The 22801-nt window shown below is 42.2% G+C and overlaps 1 protein-coding gene across 4 annotated transcripts in view; it reads left to right on the top strand.

Moving 5' to 3' along the window:
- NOL6 (nucleolar protein 6) overlaps positions 1-22801 on the top strand; it is a 251230-nt gene that overhangs the window by 44387 nt on the left and 184042 nt on the right. Inside the window, exon 1 of one of the 4 annotated variants that reach the window (XM_053701045.1) lies at positions 15945-16428. The exons of 1 other annotated variant lie outside the window; for it this stretch is intronic. In XM_053701045.1, the coding sequence (XP_053557020.1) occupies positions 16381-16428 (48 nt within the window). In that variant the 5' untranslated portion in view covers positions 15945-16380. Of the gene's footprint in view, positions 1-15944; positions 16429-22801 lie in introns of those variants that run through there. 2 more of the 4 variants (XM_053701042.1, XM_053701044.1) reach the window with 2 other exon arrangements.

Genomic DNA, 22801 nt, shown 5'->3' on the forward strand with positions numbered 1-22801 from the left:
TGTTGTTGTGTAGACATGGTTTGGGACATTTCGTCCATTTGATCCACCATAGAATCTTTTTGGTCCTCTAACGTCTCAATCCTATTTCCCATCTCCATTAGATCTGATTTAATTTCAGAGAGACTGCTGGTTACTGATGTATGGATGGAATCTATTTTCTCCCATAATTTTCCGAAATTGTCCGCTATGTCCTTTTTGGACACTAGATTCCTGAGGTCAGCCTTTGTGAGCGGGCTTTTGTCTTGTAGAGATGGTTGAGAGTCTGTTTCAGATTCTTCCTCCCCTTCTGCATCTATTAGTTGTTTGTTTGTTTGTGAGGATTTAAAGAACGTGGACATACTTGTAGATTTTGGTGTTTTATCCCCCTTAGCGGATCTTTTAGAGGTCATCCTAGTAGTGGCTGAATGAAGGCTATAGAGCACTAAAGGGCAGAAATTGTGACTACCCCCTAATCAGTTGGAGAGGCTGCCCCTTGTGGGATATAGAGTTATAAATGATGTGATCCAGAATAATGGATGACTGTAATCCAGATTTGCTTGTCAATTTTCTATTTAGGCAGGCAATTTATTTAGATAGATGAGAGAATTGCTCTTAATTTCCATCCTATGTAACAATTTACATTGATGTTGTTCTTAAAGGTAGCTAATTGTTTAGGTCCCCCAGCAAAGGGTAGGATGTTGTTTACATTTTAATCAATATTCATCCTCCTTCTAGATCGCTATTTTTTTGTTTTGTTTTGATTTGATTCTGTCTAGATAGTGTTTAATCTTCAGTGGAGGCAGCAGCTTGGCGGTACAGCGTTGCAGGTTATCAGCACCCCTCTCCCCAGGGGATTTATCCTCACAGGATGATCACGGCAAAGGGTATATGGGATATGACCTGTTAGCACTGCTGTCTGACAGGAAAGGGGGGGGGGGGGAGAGGGTGGTGAAGGAGAGCTTCTTTTACACAACTTTAACTTGGATGTGTCTTGCCGTTAACAAATTACTCTGTGTGGTTCCAGGTGAGACCAGCAGGGGTCAGTGCTGTAGTGAAGTTGTGTTAGGGAACTTCCACACTGTTCACAAGTTCATTTAAAGATGGGGCTGTATGCGGTTTTATCTCTTCTCCTTTTACTTAATAAGTTAGAGTATGTAGTGAGACTGTGACTGTAGGGGCTGATTCATACACCTTTGGTTCCTATTAGGGTATATAGTGGTTAGGCCGCACCGGAGTCAGTTTATGAGGCTTCACTTGAGTCAAGTATTCACGCTAACAGTGATAGTAGCCTTCCACCTTTAAGTCTATTCTGTCGGCTTATATTTGCCTTCGGTTTAGTGGTGGAAATGTTCCGGCTTCCCTTGTACCCCTATGCAGCCCACAACTTCTTATCTGATTTTCCGCAACGGTGTTCGCCCCCACCTTCTCTTCCGGTATTTGACTGTGACGTCTATGGCTAATGGCGATATTTCGCGCCTTTTTCAGTTTTACACCGCCAGTAATTATAAGTTCTCCCTAATGTGCCCCACACTATGTATGCCACTCACCGATCTTCCTTTATTCAGCTGTTCTAACTGTTGCAGGTGAGGGCAGGCTGGAGCGCCGGATCTCCCGACTCCGGTCCGGCTCCTGGAGATCTGCTGGGTCCGTTCTGCGGTCTTTTGCCCGATATCGGGTGGGTTGCCAATTTTTTGTGCGGCTGATGCTCCAAGTCGATCCCAGCTCAGAGATGTATAGAGCTGCTGAATTTATGTGCTGTAGACCACTTTAATCTTGCAAAAACTGTAAACTTTAGCAGGAGCTCAGACACAGCACGTCTTGTTCCCTTGCTAGGTTAGCTCCACCTCTCTAATAGGATTAATTTAAAGGGACAGTCAAGTATAAATTAAACTTTCATTATTCAGATAGGACTTTTAATGTTAATTGACTTTCCAATTTACTTTTATCATCAAATTAGCTTTTTTCTCTTGGTATTCTTAGTTTAAACTAAACCTAGGTAGGCTCATATGCTAATTTCTAAGCCTTTGAGGGCTGCCTCTTATCACAGGCTTTTTAAATCTCTTTTCAACACAAAGAGACAGAAAGTACACGTGGGCCATATAGATAACACTGTGTTCAGGCACAGAAAGTTATTTAAGATCTAGCACAATACAATGCTAAATTTAAGACAATAGATAATAAACAGTCACAGTCATGTGATCAGGGGGCTGGAAGAAGGTTCCTAGATACAAGGTAATCACAAAGGTAAAAAGTACATTAATATAACTGTGTTGGTTATGCAAAACCGGGGAATGAGTAATAAAGGGATTATCTATCTTTTAAAACAATAACAATTCTATGGTTGACTGTCCCTTTAAGCTCAACTGGAGGAGTTTTGTAAGTAAATTAGATTTGTATAGTTTGAACTCGATGGACTTCAGTCATTTTTCAACCTCATTTACTATGATACTACTATGTTACCTGTCACTGATTTTCTTTTCATGCCATGTGAAATGCACATTATATATCATCTTGGACACCAGTGTGTTCTGCAAGATATTTTAAGAAGTGGCACCGTGAGTAAAAAAAAGTGTTGCTGAAAATGCCAGCATTGCTATCTGAACTTATAGGCTATACAGACCTTTTTATGCACAAAGTCATTATTTTATGCTAATTTATTAGTCCAGTTATGTATTCACAGTCTCACACATACTGCTTTATACCAAATTCCAGTGTGTGAGTTCTTAATTAAAACCCATTGGTTGCCAGAGAGCTCACAATCCAGCAATACAGAGACGTTTCTGTAGATAGATCAAGCATAGCTTGATCTGGTTGGGGAACACTGTTTTGTTGTAAATTGCTCAGGTAGAAAGGGATCTTAGGAGGTGGGCAATATAAAACGCTGAGGCACCAGGCTGGTTACCCAACCCACCTCCCTGGCTGAGTCAGCTCCGGCCCCCAGCAGGTAAGAGGGGCCCGCTGCATGGGGCCACAGCACAAAAAGAAACTGAAGTTATTTATACGTATTTATAATTATAAGTAGCTTTTTTTTCTTTTAAATGGTGGATTGTAGCATTATTTAGTGCAGGTCACTTTGGATGCGGGAAATTTGCCTTTTTATGGACCTGGCCACAGAATTCCTCTCTGACGTTGAAACAGTTGTCGGCTAAGCTTACACTTTAATTGTGTTTGGTCTCTTTTTGTCGTGTTTTTGACGTCAGAGCTATGGACATTAACCCTTTGCGGTTTACTGAGGATGTTTTTTCTTTTGTTATCGGCAGAAGGCCTAAAACATCTTTCTCTTTTATTTTCTACTCGTTTTTTCCTGCGGAATCTCATCTTTGTGTGGTGTTGTGCTTTCGTGATGCTGCTTCTGCTGCCTTTTTTTTTTTTTTTTTTATATCTTTTTATTGAGGTTAAAATCAAATTACAACATGGATCAAAAATACACAATATACAGAAACCAAAAGAAAAGGCTACCTCTCACAAAATAAATATATGTCACATATACAAATTCATTTCTGTAACCAAAAGATCCATGTCTATATATACAAAAAAATCAAACCTACCATTGGATCTTAACCTCCCTTTTCCTAGCCTGAACCACTTATGTTCTAGACATATGGCTAGCTTCTAAGACATTTATTCCACAGAGAGAACAAAACAGTAAAATAAAAAAGAAACGCTAGAATACTTCTAAATTAATTAATACAAAAGGGACAAACACCAAGTTTTACTTTATATGGGACTATATGGACAGAACGCCCAATTAAACATATCAGAAAATCGAGAAGGGGTGGGGGAAGTGGCGAGAGGTGGGGGAAAAAAAAAAAAAAGGGAAGAGGGGAGCAGGCTTCCTGTCTTTTTTATAATAAGCCCCTGTCAATTAATCCTTTCCTTTAACCAGAACCTAGGTATTACCCCGGATATAATCAGGTTTAGAAATGGAACTGCGTTCTGAAAAGGCTCCAGGAATCGGGCCTGCTGCTCTGGGGCCCATGCACTGATCAGACTCCTCCATTTTTTAAAGTAACTTTTATATTGTTTTTCTGAGTCACTCTTAAGATTCTGCCTTTCCACGAGCATCTGGGTTTTAATTATATTGCTGACTTCCCTAATACAGGGGACTTCTCTTTGCCTCCATTTTTTAAACAGCAAACTACGTGACACCAGTATCACTATATTGACCAGCATTCTCTCACCCATGTTAGCTGCCTTTTTTAAAAAGAATATATGCTCTGCCTGTAATTCCACTTTGCTTTGGAGATGGCAGTTCAACCAGTACTGAACCTTTGCCCAATATTGCCTAACTTTAGGACAATTCCAGATACAGTGCAGAAGATCTGCTCCTGCCTTTGTGCATCTAAAACAGTTCCCTATATTTGCCTCGGTCCACTTGGCCATTCTTGCTGGGGTCAAATAATAGTTATTTATTATTTTGCATTGAGACTCCCTCCAGCTAGTACATGAGGTCACCTCAGCTGCTAATTTGATACTCTCTAGTATTGCCTCGGATTGTAACGTGCCGAAGTATTTATTGAATTTATCTTTAGCTTGATTGATATATATCGGCCCTTTTATATTTAAAATTTTTTGATACCACCAGGAGATTGAGTGTTTCCCTGCTTGATAAAGTTTAACGCCCGAAGCTATTTGGGCCAATCCCCACTCAGCTGTTACTTCTCTATTAACTTTTTCGATATAATGACGTACTTGCAGGTAAGCATAAAAATTATTCGTTGGTAAATGATATTGCTCTGCTAATCTCTGAAAAGTACAGGTCTGACCGCCCCTATCGCTCTTCAGCTGCGCGAAATAACACAGCCCCTTTTCCTTCCATTCGGAAAATATTCCATAATTGTAGCCCGGTGGGAAGTTAACGCACCCAATGATCGGTAAATATGGGGACACACGAAATTCCTGTCCTACTAAAAGACAGTATAACTGCCAGCCTTTAATAATATTGGCGAATGTTAGCATTGCCGCTATATTCTGAGGTAGCTTCCTATATGGGCAGTGTAATATAGCTTGTGGATTAAAAGGGCTAATCAATTCTGCATCTAAGTTATAATATATTACATAATCTGCTTTTGAAAGCCAGTCTAGTCCGAATTTTGCCAGGGCTACTAAATTGTAATGCTTGATATTAGGGAGAGCAAACCCTGCATATTGTTTTGCATTACTCATTTTATCTAAGGCTATTCTTGGTCTCTTTTTCCCACAAATAAAAGAGGTACAAGCTTTATTATATCTCTTTATATCTTTTCTTGTGATGAAGAGGGGAAGGTTCTGCAACAGAAATAATATTTTCGGGAATATGATTGTTTTAATTATCATACATCTGGCCGATATTGACAGGAAATATAAATTCCATTTATTCAAATCGTCTTGAATCTTATCAAATAATTCAGAATAATTTAGTTGATACCATTCACTAGGGTTCCTAGTGATCTTAACCCCTAGATAATTGATGGCCATAACTTCTCTGAAGATGTAGTTAGAACTTTGCCTTGTTTTGTTTACCCATAATAGCTCTGATTTTTTAGGGTTGATTTTGTAACCTGAAAAGGTACTAAAGTCTGCAATGATTTGAAGGACGCAAGGGATAGACTTTGCAGTATCTTGCAAAAACAAGAGGATATCGTCTGCATATAATGATATGAGTAACGTTTCCTTGCCTATCTTAACTGGTTGTATTGTTTGCCGTATGTGAACTGCCAGGGGTTCCAAGGCCAGGTCAAATAGGAGCGGGGATAACGGACAGCCCTGACGTGTTCCTTTTTCTAGGGTGATATGCTGTGTTAACTCCCCGTTCACTAAAAGCTGAGATCTCGGCTTATTATAGACCACTCTCACCAGATCTACCACCCGACCAGAGAAACCAAATTTTTCGAGAGAAGTTATAAGATGGTTCCACTCAATGGAATCAAAAGCTTTTTCAGCATCTATAGTGACTAAAGCGAGATCTTTTTTTGTAGAGTTGTGGTAATCCTTACTGCCCGGCTGGCAGATCTGGCGACAGTGGTCCACCACTGTTAGGACTCTTCTCATGTTACGGACCGCGTTCCTATCCGGGATAAAGCCTGCCTGATCCGTGTGAATCAGCTTACCCACAACCTTTTTTAACCTGTCGGCTATAATTGCCATAAAAATTTTATAGTCCTGGTTTAACAGGGAAATTGGACGGTATGATGATAACTCATCTAGATCTTTCCCTTTCTTGTGTATAAGAGTCACTATAGAATCCGAAAAGTATGGGGATTTTAAAGCTTGTCTTAAAAAGTAGTCATTATATAGGTTCTTTAATGCGGTGCCCACTGTGTCTAATAATATTCTATAAAATTCAATCGGAAGGCCGTCCGGGCCAGGTGCTTTTCCTGTTTTTATCCTTTGTATCACCCTGACTATTTCTACCTCTGTTATTGACGCATTGATTTGATTAAGATCCTCCGTTGAAATACTAGGTAATTTAATTTGTTCCCAGAATTGTGCCTTAACCCTTTCATTTATTCCACCGCTGGTATAAATATTACGAAAGTATTTAAAGAAGGCATCCCGAATATCTGAGGGTTGCGTTAATACCTTATTCCCGTCCTTAATTGCTGATATATTTTTCTTTTGTCGAAACTTTATTATTTTTGTTAAATGTTTAGCTGAAACCCCCTGATACCCTTGATACTTGGCTCTCACCTTAAAATCTTCCCCCGCCCATTTTTCTCTGAGAAAATCCTCTCGTTCAGTTTTAAAGGCAATATATTTATTCCAATTTACTTGATTCTGGGATTGGAGAAATCTATTATATGCGTTTCTAAGCTGGTTTGCTAACTGTGACTCCCTTGCTTTAAATTTGCGCGTTAGCTTCACCATGTAAGCCTTAATTTCTCCACGCATGACTGCTTTCCCTGCTTCCCAGAAGGTTTCTGATTTGTCTTGGTATTCCCTATTCTGTTCCCCGTACTCCTGCCACTTTACTTTCAGCCAATTCGTAAACTGTGCGTTTTGACTCATGTATGTTGGAAAGCTAAACGTATTCCCAGGACTTCTAATTTTTGTCCCCGGCCAGACCTGTAGGCTAATAATGGCGTGATCGGATATCGAGATATCCGATATCTGAGTTTCGATCTCCAGCCTTGCTACTTGCTGAGTTATCAGAAATAGGTCAATGCGTGAAAAGCATCTATATGCCTTAGACTCACACGTATATACTTGATCATCCGGGTGTTGGCACCGCCAGATATCCGTCAATTTTAATGCCTTTACATAATTTCTGAAAAATTTGGCTTCCCTTTTATGCGATTGACTGCTTCTGGTTTTCGACCTATCCATCTCTGGATACAAAGTAAGATTCATATCCCCGGCTATAACCAAGTTCTGCTCTAAATATGGTAGAAGTTTTTGTTGTATTTTTTGCCAGAAATCTTTATCAAGTTTATTGGGGGCATATATATTACAGAAAACCCAGGTAACCCCCTCTATCTGTGTCTGAAGAACTATAAACCTACCCAAATGATCGCATTCTTGTTTCAGAATTTTATAATTAAGCTTTCTATTTATCATAATGGCCACCCCCCGCTTGCGCTTACTGCAAGGTGTTGCTACTATTTCTGCCACCCAATTCGCTTTCAATTTTTCTATTTCGTGGCCCTTTAAATGCAATTCTTGGAGAAAAGTGATATCCGGGGTCTCTCTTTTCAACAATCTCAAAACATTTTTTCGTTTTATGGGGGAAGTTATTCCCCCCACGTTCCACGAAACTACTTTTAAGGATTCTGCCATTTTATTCCTTTAACCCTGAAAACCATCTCTGAGAAAGCAGGGCACTGATAATAAAAAAAAAATAAAGAAGAGAGAAAAAAAAAAAAAAAACCCCAATAACCAGCCACTGTCCCCCCCCCCTCTGAAACTTTTTATTACACATGACATTCTAAGATTCTGATACATCATCCTTGTATAACACATACTTATTAAATAAAAAAACTTCCCTTCAGACTTCTATATTATTCTCCTGACAGAAATCTTTTGCTTCCTTGACTGAGTTTAGCATTACTCTCCCTTCCATTGTTAAAACATTAATTCTTGCAGGATATATCAACATTGCTCTTAAACCAGCCTTAATTAGCCCTGAACAGAATGGTGCCATTATCCTCCTCTTGGCAGCTGTTTCAGAAGAAAAATCCTGAAACAGCAGGATTTTTTTCCCCTCAATTGTTAATCCTTGTAGTTTCCTGTAATGCTGCATAATGTTAATCTTGTCTTGGAAGTTTAGATACTTGATTATAACCATCCTAGGGCGTGAATTTCCCTCTGTGGAGGTCCTGACATTTCCCACCCTATGGGCCCGTTCTACTTGTAGTGTATCTCTGTCTGTCTGAATCCCTAGTATCTTGGGAAGTGTGGTAGCAGCAAATTTCAGCAGATCCTCAAACTCTCTACTCTCTGGGAGTCCCACTACCCGGACGTTATTCCGGCGGGATCTGTCCTCTAATTCTTCCACTTTCACTAAAAGTGCTTTGATGTTATCTGTGTTCTCCCCTATAATTATATCTTGGGTGTTTAGCTTGTCTTCTGCCTCTGAGACCCTAGACTCCATTTCTGAAATTCTAACTGAGAACAGCCTTATTTCCTGTGATAAATCTGTAATCTCCTTTTTAACCAGTTCAAATTGAGGGAGTAAGAGTTCTGCTAACTGATTTATTGTCATTTGTGAATCTTGATTTATACAGGAATTTTCAAGACTGCCCTCAGCCCCTGTATCTTGACCTGTTTTCGGTTTTCTCCTGGGGGGCATCGCGGGGGATTTATTTTTTGCCCCTGTCATATATTTATCCATGGAAGTTTAGGGAGGTGGGTTCCTTTTTAAAGTAAATATACTCTGTACTCAGGTTTCTAGACCTCCCTATTATGTGCACCTGTCTGTAAACTTTTAAACCTCTGACTGTCTATAGCCTGTGTGGGCCTATTCGCATACCTTACTGCAGCTTAACGCCAAGCTCTGTTACATGTAATCTTATTAGGTTTCATACAATCGTACACCTTTATAACTTTGCGGCCTGTTCTATCTGAACTGTGTGTGTGCCAAAAATTCTCTTGTTCCCGAAATCCTGTACCCTATTCCCCCCTTTTCTGCCCTCCTGACCCCTTACCCTTTAGATTTACCCGTGCTTAGTGTTGTGTATAGTACCTAAAAAAAAAAAAACCTGTGCAGGTGTATAGGTTTGTTTATGGTCTAGATAAAATAAAAGAATAGACCTATAATATCAGTGCCTTGTGCTATAGTGCCCTTTTATCGTGTATTGCTCAGGTGTTTTATACTTTGTAATTGCTTAATACTATTCCAGTATCAACCAAATGCTATTATTTTGCACGTTAAGAAACGTAGCTATTTAAATAAGTGAAAACATATGCACAAACCATATCAGATAACCAGATAAAAGAGAAACAAGAAAAAGAAAAATAAACCATCAGAATACAGGAAAAAAAAAAAAAAAAAAAAAAAAAAAGGAAAAAAAGGGAAGGGGGGAAAAAAAAAGAAGAAAAAAAAGAACAAGGGAAAAAAAGGCAACAAATTCTTGGCAATATAAGTTTAAATATTGCAGGAGACAGAGCCTTTCAATTATCTTATAGTACAATGCTCCTCATTCTGCCTGCTCTGTCTTTTATAACAACAGTTATTAGATGTGCGTTCGCTTTTGTGCACTCCTTTGCCTTTACTGTTCAGTCTTAACCAGCTAGTAAGTTTTATGGCCAGTTTTCCAGGTTAATATGAGATACCCCCTGCAGCAAGCAGAAAATAAGTATTTGCATCGATAGCGATGGTATCAAGATTACTTAGTTATGTTTACTTTTAACCTTTGTCGAAAGTCCCGCTATAGCAGATTAGACTAGCAAGAGTTAGTAGCCAGGTTAGTACAGAGGTTTGAAAGTTAAGCAGCTTGTTATTTCACTGACATTCCCTGTCACAGCAGCAATCACTATTAGGCTTCAACAGGCTGTATGGCCTAGGCAACTCTCAGGGGCCCAGTACAAAGCAAGTTATGTCCACAATCCCAGTATGCCAACGACCTGCTATTGCCCTCTTTAGCTTGTCCGATACAATCTCCTGTTATTTGTCATGCAGTCTCTTGTAGCGGTCAGGGTTCGTCAAGCCAAGTTTAGAAAGAAGGCAAAAGATGCAGCTTATTAATTCACTATACCTCAGCAGGTGTCTGTGTTTTATATCTTACATGTCCGGTCAACTTCAGCAGCCTTCCATTAGCCCAGATTTAAGATGGAGTATGTCGTCAGTCAGCAATTACCAAGACAATTATGCATTAAAGACCTCCAACTCTTGGAATAAACTTAGGTGGCTGCTAATTTTCGAGTTCGCACACACCACAGCCTTTTAAATGTACCCAATCTACTCCCCTCCAACAACTTCTGTCTTAGCCAGGCGAGGGTACCAGAGGGTCATATTACTTACAAACTGTCCCCCCTACTTGTCCCGGCAGCAGATACAGTCAATGTCTTTATACAGAGATTAACAGGTACCTTAATGGCGTATGCCAGCTCCGCGGTGCTACCTGGTCTCCACTGTGCATGGGGGAATCCCGGGGTTCCGTCCCCCTCCTTTCTCCGCTTTTTGCTGCTAGATGGTTGGATTTGCTTGGGTGCGTGGTATATCGGGCTGCTGGCTTGTCCGACCGTGAGCGGTGCGTAGACTCCTCAGAGTGCAGTTAGCCGGCACCAATCCCTCCGCTTCCCAGGTCTCACCACCACCTTAACTTCGAATGTATCCGTCTGCCCGTCCTTAGATGTCACTGTACAAGCGGCTTGTCCTTAGCCAGCAGGGGGGACATATGCTGAGGCTGGGTATGTGGCTGAACGCCCGCAGGCGTAGTGACTCCGCACGTGAGTCTGTCTGCGATATGGGGCTTCCGGCGCTGCAAGAAAAAGATCCGGGCCAGGTACAATCAATACCGGCCAAGGAAACGGCAGCTTGGGGAGATCAATAGTGCCCTTCAGTGTAGAGCCTCATGCTAGCGCTCCACACCACTGCTAGCTCCACCCCCGGAAACCCCGCGACCGAGAATCCCCGCTTCTGCTGCCTTTTTGGCTGGTCGCTCTTTTCAAGAGATTCTGAATGCTGCGGACTGGTCTTCTGATGTTTTTTTTGTTTTCTTCACATTGAAAAAGCAAAATATGAAGCCTTTTGTCTTGTAATAAAATGGAGAATATTCTAATTTCAGTGACCGAAAAATCATGATTTTATTAAAGACAGGAGGGGAATATTCTCACATATTGCTGCATTAAAAGACACAATGATGTTTTTCTCCTGTTCCTTTTTCTTTACCTACTGTTGAGATGCTAATTGGGAGACTTCTTCTTGTTATTCTTTCAGTCTAATCGTTTCTAGGATTGGTCGAGTCAACTTCTCACTTGTTAGTTTTGTTTCTGCAGTTCCGATCTTCCCTATTGCTCTGTTCCAGGGCCCAGCATTGGATTAGTTGTCCTGTTAATGCTGTTCTTCGGCTCTATTGTTAGTACTCTGCTGGCTGTTTCTTCCAGCAAATAAAGAGGAGTAGATTTTGGACTCAGGGCCTTATTTGTGCCCTTTGCTGTGTTCTGATTAAACTTTTCACTGTTTATTGCTGCTGTGCTGTTTTCAGTAAATAATGTTAAAGACAATTTTAGCCTCCTGTATTTAATAAAATGTATTCAGTGACCGAAGCTAGAATTATATTACAAAATGGTTGGAATTGTTAACATGGATCAGAGCCGTCGCTAGCACTCTCCCACCTTTAGGGAGATCTGGGGGCTCCCAACCGCTCCTACCCTGGCGATCGGGCCTGCATAGTGACAGGCATCGCCGGGGCTTCGCGTTTTGCGCGGTGACGTCACCAGGGATAGGCAAGGTGTCCGTACACAGACACTGGTGTCCGTGACTGGCCCTTGCAGTGTCCGCCACCAATTTTGCAGTAGGGAGAGAGGAGTAGGACAGACGACACAGGCGGCACCACGTTTTGCAGGGTTGGGGTCGCAACCACGGGACGCCGCCTAGTAGTGGGAAAGTGAGAGAGAAGAAAGAAGAAAGCTGCCTGCAGTGCAGCCTGTGTCAGCCACCCCTGACCCGTCCCGATTCCTTGATCTGTGCAGGAGCGTGGTGCTGGTGTCTGTGTGTAGAAGACTGCTGCCTACTCTGATAAACCTTATCTAACCAAATAGGTAACCAACCATGATGATCAAGCGATTAACATCAAGATGGGAGAGTTTGGTTAGGAGTTGCAGACTCTCAATACAAAAAAAAAAAAGATTAGAATTTTGAAAACACTTTATACTAGTATACCACAAGCAGTCTTTATATAAATGCTATTTTAAACTTGTTTGATTAGATGACAAATTTGTACTTGTGGAACTAGACCAGGGGCGTCAAACGTGCAGCCCATTTGACAGCAAAGTGCTGCTCTCCTGACTTCTAGAAACATAGAATGTGTCTGCAGATAGGAACCATTCGACCCATCTAGTCTGCCCAATTTTCTGAATATTTGTATTAGTTCCTGGCCTTATCTTATACCTATAAAAAGAGAGAGAGATGCACTCAGCTGAGACAGAACAAAAGCTGGAAAAACTTCCGTGCCATGTTCATTTTAGGGTGCCACTCAGGGTGCATACTCTTTTAGCACACTATGCCCCTTCACAGAGAAAAAATATCCTGTAGCATATCAGTCTGACCCTGCCCAATGACAGTCCAGCACCGAAATACCAGGCAATTCTTCTCTGAACAAGAGAAACAACAACCCCAGACGATCGTTTCGGCCTTCTGTGGGCCTCGTCAGTGAGGTGCAGTCACATCTCTCTAAGGGCATGTGTGCAAGGAGTCCACGTCTGGTTTCCCCTTTTACTCTTAGGGAGACCCAAGAGCAATTTGCATAAATATAAAAAGAGAGAGAGAGATGCACTCAGCTGAGACAGAACAAAAGCTGGAAAAACTTCCGTGCCATGTTCATTTTAGGGTGCATACTCTTTTAGCACACTATGCCCCTTCACAGAGAAAAAATATCCTGTAGCATATCAGTCTGACCCTGCCCAATGACAGTCCAGCACCGAAATACCAGGCAATTCTTCTCTGAACAAGAGAAACAACAACCCCAGACGATCGTTTCGGCCTTCTGTGGGCCTCGTCAGTGAGGTGCAGTCACATCTCTCTAAGGGCATGTGTGCAAGGAGTCCACGTCTGGTTTCCCCTTTTACTCTTAGGGAGACCCAAGAGCAATTTGCATAAATATAAAAAGAGAGAGAGATGCACTCAGCTGAGACAGAACAAAAGCTGGAAAAACTTCCGTGCCATGTTCATTTTAGGGTGCCACTCAGGGTGCATACTCTTTTAGCACACTATGCCCCTTCACAGAGAAAAAAATATCCTGTAGCATATCAGTTTGACCCTGCCCAATGACAGTCCAGCACCGAAATACCAGGCAATTCTTCTCTGAACAAGAGAAACAACAACCCCAGACGATCGTTTCGGCCTTCTGTGGGCCTCGTCAGTGAGGTGCAGTCACATCTCTCTAAGGGCATGTGTGCAAGGAGTCCACGTGTGGTTTCCCCTTTTACTCTTAGGGAGACCCAAGAGCAATTTGCATAAATATAAAAAGAGAGAGAGATGCACTCAGCTGAGACAGAACAAAAGCTGGAAAAACTTCCGTGCCATGTTCATTTTAGGGTGCCACTCAGGGTGCATACTCTTTTAGCACACTATGCCCCTTCACAGAGAAAAAATATCCTGTAGCATATCAGTCTGACCCTGCCCAATGACAGTCCAGCACCGAAATACCAGGCAATTCTTCTCTGAACAAGAGAAACAACAACCCCAGACGATCGTTTCGGCCTTCTGTGGGCCTCGTCAGTGAGGTGCAGTCACATCTCTCTAAGGGCATGTGTGCAAGGAGTCCACGTCTGGTTTCCCCATTTACTCTTAGGGAGACCCAAGAGCAATTTGCATAAATATAAAAAGAGAGAGAGATGCACTCAGCTGAGACAGAACAAAAGCTGGAAAAACTTCCGTGCCATGTTCATTTTAGGGTGCCACTCAGGGTGCATACTCTTTTAGCACACTATGCCCCTTCACAGAGAAAAAAATATCCTGTAGCATATCAGTCTGACCCTGCCCAATGACAGTCCAGCACCGAAATACCAGGCAATTCTTCTCTGAACAAGAGAAACAACAACCCCAGACGATCGTTTCGGCCTTCTGTGGGCCTCGTCAGTGAGGTGCAGTCACTTCTCTCTAAGGGCATGTGTGCAAGGAGTCCACGTCTGGTTTCCCCTTTAACTCTTAGGAAGACCCAAGAGCAATTTGCATAAATATAAAGAGAGAGAGAGATGCACTCAGCTAAGACAGAACAAAAGCTGGAAAAACTTCGTGCCATGTTCATTTTAGGGTGCCACTCAGGGTGCATACTCTTTTAGCACACTATGCCCCTTCACAGAGAAAAAATATCCTGTAGCATATCAGTCTGACCCTGCCCAATGACAGTCCAGCACCGAAATACCAGGCAATTCTTCTCTGAACAAGAAAAACAACAACCCCAGACGATCGTTTCGGCCTTCTGTGGGCCTCGTCAGTGAGGTGCAGTCACATCTCTCTAAGGGCATGTGTGCAAGGAGTCCACGTCTGGTTTCCCCTTTTACTCTTAGGGAGACCCAAGAGCAATTTGCATAAATATAAAAAGAGAGAGAGATGCACTCAGCTGAGACAGAACAAAAGCTGGAAAAACTTCCGTGCCATGTTCATTTTAGGGTGCCACTCAGGGTGCATACTCTTTTAGCACACTATGCCCCTTCACAGAGAAAAAATATCCTGTAGGGTCTCCCTAAGAGTAAAAGGGGGAAACCAGACGTTGGACTCCTTGCACACATGCCCTAGAGATATGCAACTGCACCTCACTGACGAGGCCCAAGAGAGGCCGAAACGTACGTCTGGGGTTTGTTGTTTGTCTTGTTCATAGAAGAATTGCCTGGTATTTCGGTGCTGGACTGTCATTGGGCAGGATCAGACTGATATGCTACAGGATATTTTTTCTCTGTGAAAAGGCATAGTGTGCAAAAAGAGACTGCACCCTGAGTGGCACTGGCCTTGTGGACAAGCACAGAAGTTTTTCTAGCTATTGTTCTGTCTCAGTGAGTGCGTCTCTCTATTTTCTTGATCTTATCTTATACCTAGCATAGCCTTATGCCTATCCCATTTATTTTTAAATTCCTTCACTGTCTCTACCACTTCTGCTGGATGGCTATTCCACCATGCATCCACTACCCTCTCGGTAGAGTTTTTTGATGTTTTTAATTTGAAATGTACTTTGGTGTCCTTCTCTTAGGTCTGTACTTTGGAAAATGTCCGCCATTGCCTTGGTCTGTGCCTATTCCTGGACGTCACCGCGCCACTTTATTAAAAATGTACAATACAAAGTATAGGGAAAAGGGGTTATGCTGCTTAGACGTCTGTATCTCAAGCATCTAATCAGCTACAGACCCCCAAGATCCACCGTTGGAAAGGTAATCGCATAACCTTTCCAACAGTGTTGGGGATCTGGAAAAAAAAAAATACAAAAGTTAAATTTTTAAAAAAAAAAACTAAAAAAAACAAAACAAACTTATATCACCTTAGCACCCAGGTGGGAAAGTGCTTAGCACTCAAAGGGTTAAAAAATGTCATAGTAAAGTTACTTGTATTAATGCTAAACCAGACATTTGTAACATAAAACTGGAGTCAATCAGCATAACTTGGAAATTTTGGCTCAGCGACTTTCCACATCTAACAGAATTTATGGCAGCGATTACTAGAAATTCATTGATCTACCAATCAGGTCAAAGTTTGGGAATTCTGTCTTGCCCCCATTTTATCAATATCATTTTTGGAAGGACCTCCTAATCATGTCCTATACACACAATCCACGCCCACGAACTAGTAGCCCCGCCTACATACAGCCATCCCCGCCTCCAGATCAACGAGACCCACCGGTGTTGTATCAGAAATGTTGCCCCTGTAGAATTCCAGGTGAGGGGCGGAGTTCCGATTCTTGCCGAAGAGCCGAGGACCCGGAATTCTACAGGGGCACCATTTCTGATACAACACCGGTTTTACGAGACTCCACCCACATTGCACGACCCCTCTGGGAAATGATTGGAAGTTATTATTATCAGTTTATATCAGCAACAAAACTTAAATACTAAATATACCAGCTATACGTGTTGCTTAAATAGCCTGTCTAACGTGGTTATCTCGTTGCTTGCTAGACTCTAGCCCAAAAGCAAGATGGCGCCAAAACCTACAAGAAGGAAATGTAACGTCACCTATGCGCCGTGCGCTTTGCCCATTCAGAGAGCACTGGGTGGGCGTGGCTACAGTCGGACAGGCTCCTTGGAATACACGTGTGCTGTGAGAAATTAGAAATGAAGAGAAAACGGATTGTGGGCCAGGTAGTGACCGGGAGATTACCGGTGAGACGGTCAGAGCTATTTGTCTATCAATAATGTCTTAAAATGAGTCATGTCAGCTGTTTAATATTAAAGTATCTGGGTGCCCAGGGGTTAATTAGACACGTATGAAGCAGTGGCCTAAATTCTCTATTGCTTCCTATAACTAATATATTTGTTATCGTTTGAGGCTGGTCAGCCATTTTTGGAGTGTTTTGTTGTCACTTTAATAACTAGACTAATGTAAACATTATGTGAGAGTTTTTCCTAACTGGGAAGTTAATAAAAGTTGGTGTCTGTCATTAAGCAATACGTGTGTGGCCATCTAGGGCTGCTGTTAGCCAAATGGCTTATTTTACCTGAATGGTTACAACTGTAAACACAAGCTACTTGCCTTACGTTTTACTCCTGCAGTGGTTGTGCACAGGATCAGACACTGCACTCTAGTGTTTATAGCCTCTCACTAAGCAAACACATGCTACTTGCCTTACATTTTACTCCTGCAGTGGTTGTGCACAGGATCAGACACTGCACTCTAGTGTTTATAGCCTCTCACTAAGCAAACACAAGCTACTTGCCTTACGTTTTACTCCTGCAGTGGTTGTGCACAGGATCAGGCACTGCACTCTAGTGTTTATAGCCTCTCACTAAGCAAACACAAGCTACTTGCCTTACATTTTACTCCTGCAGTGGTTGTGCACAATACACTGATCAGACACTGCACTCTAGTGTTTATAGCCTCTCACTAAGCAAACACATGCTACTTGCCTTACATTTTACTCCTGCAGTGGTTGTGCACAGGATCAGGCACTGCACTCTAGTGTTTATAGCCTCTCACTAAGCAAACACATGCTACTTGCCTTACATTTTACTCCTGCAGTGGTTGTGCACAGGATCAGGCACTGCACTCTAGTGTTTATAGCCTCTCACTAAGCAAACACAAGCTACTTGCCTTACATTTTACTCCTGCAGTGGTTGTGCACAATACACTGATCAGACACTGCACTCTAGTGTTTATAGCCTCTCACTAAGCAAACACATGCTACTTGCCTTACATTTTACTCCTGCAGTGGTTGTGCACAGGATCAGGCACTGCACTCTAGTGTTTATAGCCTCTCACTAAGCAAACACATGCTACTTGCCTTACATTTTACTCCTGCAGTGGTTGTGCACAATACACTGATCAGACACTGCACTCTAGTGTTTATAGCCTCTCACTAAGCAAACACATGCTACTTGCCTTACATTTTACTCCTGCAGTGGCTGTGCACAGGATCAGACACAGCACTCTAGTGTTTATAGCCTCTCACTAAGCAAACACATGCTACTTGCCTTACATTTTACTCCTGCAGTGGCTGTGCACAGGATCAGACACTGCACACTAGTGTTTATAGCCTCTTACTAAGCAAACACAAGCTACTTGCCTTACATTTTACTCCTGCAGTGGTTGTGCACAATACACTGATCAGACACTGCACTCTAGTGTTTATAGCCTCTCACTAAGCAAACACATGCTACTTGCCTTACATTTTACTCCTGCAGTGGCTGTGCACAGGATCAGACACTGCACACTAGTGTTTATAGCCTCTTACTAAGTAAACACAAGCTACTTGCCTTACATTTTACTCCTGCAGTGGTTGTGCACAGGATCAGACACTGCACTCTAGTGTTTATAGCCTCTCACTAAGTAAACACATGCTACTTGCCTTACATTTTACTCCTGCAGTGGTTGTGCACAGGATCAGACACTGCACTCTAGTGTTTATAGCCTCTTACTAAGCAAACACAAGCTACTTGCCTTACATTTTACTCCTGCAGTGGTTGTGCACAGGATCAGACACTGCACTCAAGTGTTTATAGCCTCTCACTAAGTAAACACAAGCTACTTGCCTTACGTTTTACTCCTGCAGTGGTTGTGCACAATACACTGATCAGACACTGCACTCTAGTGTTTATAGCCTCTCACTAAGTAAACACAAGCTACTTGCCTTACAGTTTACTCCTGCAGTGGTTGTGCACAGGATCAGACACTGCACTCTAGTGTTTATAGCCTCTCACTAAGCAAACACAAGCTACTTGCCTTACATTTTACTCCTGCAGTGGTTGTGCACAATACACTGATCAGACACTGCACTCTAGTGTTTATAGCCTCTCACTAAGCAAACACGAGCTACTTGCCTTACGTTTTACTCCTGCAGTGGTTGTGCACAGTACACTGATCAGACACTGCACTCTAGTGTTTATAGTCTCTTACTAAGCAAACACAAGCTACTTGCCTTACGTTTTACTCCTGCAGTGGTTGTGCACAGGATCAGACACTGCACTCTAGTGTTTATAGTCTCTCACTAAGTAAACACATGCTACTTGCCTTACATTTTACTCCTGCAGTGGTTGTGAACAGTACACTGATCAGACACTGCACTCTAGTGTTTATAGCCTCTTACTAAGCAAACACAAGCTACTTGCCTTACATTTTACTCCTGCAGTGGTTGTGCACAGGATCAGACACTGCACTCTAGTGTTTATAGTCTCTCACTAAGTAAACACATGCTACTTGCCTTACATTTTACTCCTGCAGTGGTTGTGTACAGTTCACTGATCAGACACTGCACTCTAGTGTTTATAGCCTCTTACTAAGCAAACACAAGCTACTTGCCTTACATTTTACTCCTGCAGTGGTTGTGCACAGGATCAGACACTGCACTCTAGTGTTTATAGCCTCTCACTAAGCAAACACATGCTACTTGCCTTAGTTTACTCCTGCAGTGGTTGTAAACAGTACACTGATCAGACACTGCACTCTAGTGTTTATAGCCTCTCACTAAGTAAACACAAGCTACTTGCCTTACAGTTTACTCCTGCAGTGGTTGTGCACAGGATCAGACACTGCACTCTAGTGTTTATAGCCTCTCACTAAGAAAACACAAGCTACTTGCCTTACATTTTACTCCTGCAGTGGTTGTGCACAATACACTGATCAGACACTGCACTCTAGTGTTTATAGCCTCTCACTAAGCAAACACGAGCTACTTGCCTTACGTTTTACTCCTGCAGTGGTTGTGCACAGTACACTGATCAGACACTGCACTCTAGTGTTTATAGTCTCTTACTAAGCAAACACAAGCTACTTGCCTTACGTTTTACTCCTGCAGTGGTTGTGCACAGGATCAGACACTGCACTCTAGTGTTTATAGTCTCTCACTAAGTAAACACATGCTACTTGCCTTACATTTTACTCCTGCAGTGGTTGTGTACAGTTCACTGATCAGACACTGCACTCTAGTGTTTATAGCCTCTTACTAAGCAAACACAAGCTACTTGCCTTACATTTTACTCCTGCAGTGGTTGTGCACAGGATCAGACACTGCACTCTAGTGTTTATAGTCTCTCACTAAGTAAACACATGCTACTTGCCTTACATTTTACTCCTGCAGTGGTTGTGTACAGTTCACTGATCAGACACTGCACTCTAGTGTTTATAGCCTCTTACTAAGCAAACACAAGCTACTTGCCTTACATTTTACTCCTGCAGTGGTTGTGCACAGGATCAGACACTGCACTCTAGTGTTTATAGCCTCTCACTAAGTAAACACATGCTACTTGCCTTACATTTTACTCCTGCAGTGGTTGTGCACAGGATCAGACACTGCACTCTAGTGTTTATAGCCTCTTACTAAGCAAACACAAGCTACTTGCCTTACATTTTACTCCTGCAGTGGTTGTGCACAGGATCAGACACTGCACTCAAGTGTTTATAGCCTCTCACTAAGTAAACACAAGCTACTTGCCTTACGTTTTACTCCTGCAGTGGTTGTGCACAATACACTGATCAGACACTGCACTCTAGTGTTTATAGCCTCTCACTAAGTAAACACAAGCTACTTGCCTTACAGTTTACTCCTGCAGTGGTTGTGCACAGGATCAGACACTGCACTCTAGTGTTTATAGCCTCTCACTAAGCAAACACAAGCTACTTGCCTTACATTTTACTCCTGCAGTGGTTGTGCACAATACACTGATCAGACACTGCACTCTAGTGTTTATAGCCTCTCACTAAGCAAACACGAGCTACTTGCCTTACGTTTTACTCCTGCAGTGGTTGTGCACAGTACACTGATCAGACACTGCACTCTAGTGTTTATAGTCTCTTACTAAGCAAACACAAGCTACTTGCCTTACGTTTTACTCCTGCAGTGGTTGTGCACAGGATCAGACACTGCACTCTAGTGTTTATAGTCTCTCACTAAGTAAACACATGCTACTTGCCTTACATTTTACTCCTGCAGTGGTTGTGTACAGTTCACTGATCAGACACTGCACTCTAGTGTTTATAGCCTCTCACTAAGCAAACACAAGCTACTTGCCTTACATTTTACTCCTGCAGTGGTTGTGCACAGGATCAGACACTGCACTCTAGTGTTTATAGTCTCTCACTAAGTAAACACATGCTACTTGCCTTACATTTTACTCCTGCAGTGGTTGTGTACAGTTCACTGATCAGACACTGCACTCTAGTGTTTATAGCCTCTTACTAAGCAAACACAAGCTACTTGCCTTACATTTTACTCCTGCAGTGGTTGTGCACAGGATCAGACACTGCACTCTAGTGTTTATAGCCTCTCACTAAGCAAACACATGCTACTTGCCTTAGTTTACTCCTGCAGTGGTTGTAAACAGTACACTGATCAGACACTGCACTCTAGTGTTTATAGCCTCTCACTAAGCAAACACAAGCTACTTGCCTTACAGTTTACTCCTGCAGTGGTTGTGCACAGGATCAGACACTGCACTCTAGTGTTTATAGCCTCTCACTAAGCAAACACAAGCTACTTGCCTTACATTTTACTCCTGCAGTGGTTGTGCACAATACACTGATCAGACACTGCACTCTAGTGTTTATAGCCTCTCACTAAGCAAACACGAGCTACTTGCCTTACGTTTTACTCCTGCAGTGGTTGTGCACAGTACACTGATCAGACACTGCACTCTAGTGTTTATAGTCTCTTACTAAGCAAACACAAGCTACTTGCCTTACGTTTTACTCCTGCAGTGGTTGTGCACAGGATCAGACACTGCACTCTAGTGTTTATAGTCTCTCACTAAGTAAACACATGCTACTTGCCTTACATTTTACTCCTGCAGTGGTTGTGTACAGTTCACTGATCAGACACTGCACTCTAGTGTTTATAGCCTCTTACTAAGCAAACACAAGCTACTTGCCTTACATTTTACTCCTGCAGTGGTTGTGCACAGGATCAGACACTGCACTCTAGTGTTTATAGCCTCTCACTAAGCAAACACATGCTACTTGCCTTAGTTTACTCCTGCAGTGGTTGTAAACAGTACACTGATCAGACACTGCACTCTAGTGTTTATAGCCTCTCACTAAGCAAACACAAGCTACTTGCCTTACATTTTACTCCTGCAGTGGTTGTGCACAGGATCAGACACTGCACTCTAGTGTTTATAGCCTCTCACTAAGCAAACACATGCTACTTGCCTTACATTTTACTCCTGCAGTGCTTGTGCACAGGATCAGACACTGCACTCTAGTGTTTATAGCCTCTCACTAAGCAAACACATACTACTTGCCTTACATTTTACTCCTGCAGTGGTTGTGCACAGTTAACTGATCAGACACTGCACTCTAGTGTTTATAGCCTCTCACTAAGCAAACACATGCTACTTGCCTTACATTTTACTCCTGCAGTGGTTGTGCACAATACACTGATCAGACACTGCACTCTAGTGTTTATAGCCTCTCACTAAGTAAACACAAGCTACTTGCCTTACGTTTTACTCCTGCAGTGGTTGTGCACAATACACTGATCAGACACTGCACTCTAGTGTTTATAGCCTCTCACTAAGTAAACACAAGCTACTTGCCTTACAGTTTACTCCTGCAGTGGTTGTGCACAGGATCAGACACTGCACTCTAGTGTTTATAGCCTCTCACTAAGCAAACACAAGCTACTTGCCTTACATTTTACTCCTGCAGTGGCTGTGCACAGGATCAGACACTGCACACTAGTGTTTATAGCCTCTTACTAAGCAAACACAAGCTACTTGCCTTACATTTTACTCCTGCAGTGGTTGTGCACAGGATCAGACACTGCACTCTAGTGTTTATAGCCTCTCACTAAGCAAACACATACTACTTGCCTTACATTTTACTCCTGCAGTGGTTGTGCACAGTTAACTGATCAGACACTGCACTCTAGTGTTTATAGCCTCTTACTAAGCAAACACATGCTACTTGCCTTACATTTTACTCCTGCAGTGGTTGTGCACAGTACACTGATCAGACACAGCACTCTAGTGTTTATATATATATATAATAGTGATGCAGTATATAATAGTGATGCAGTATATAATATATATAATTGTGATGCAGTAT

The sequence above is a fragment of the Bombina bombina genome, chromosome 2 (assembly GCF_027579735.1).
Source record: "Bombina bombina isolate aBomBom1 chromosome 2, aBomBom1.pri, whole genome shotgun sequence".
NCBI lineage: Eukaryota > Metazoa > Chordata > Amphibia > Anura > Bombinatoridae > Bombina > Bombina bombina.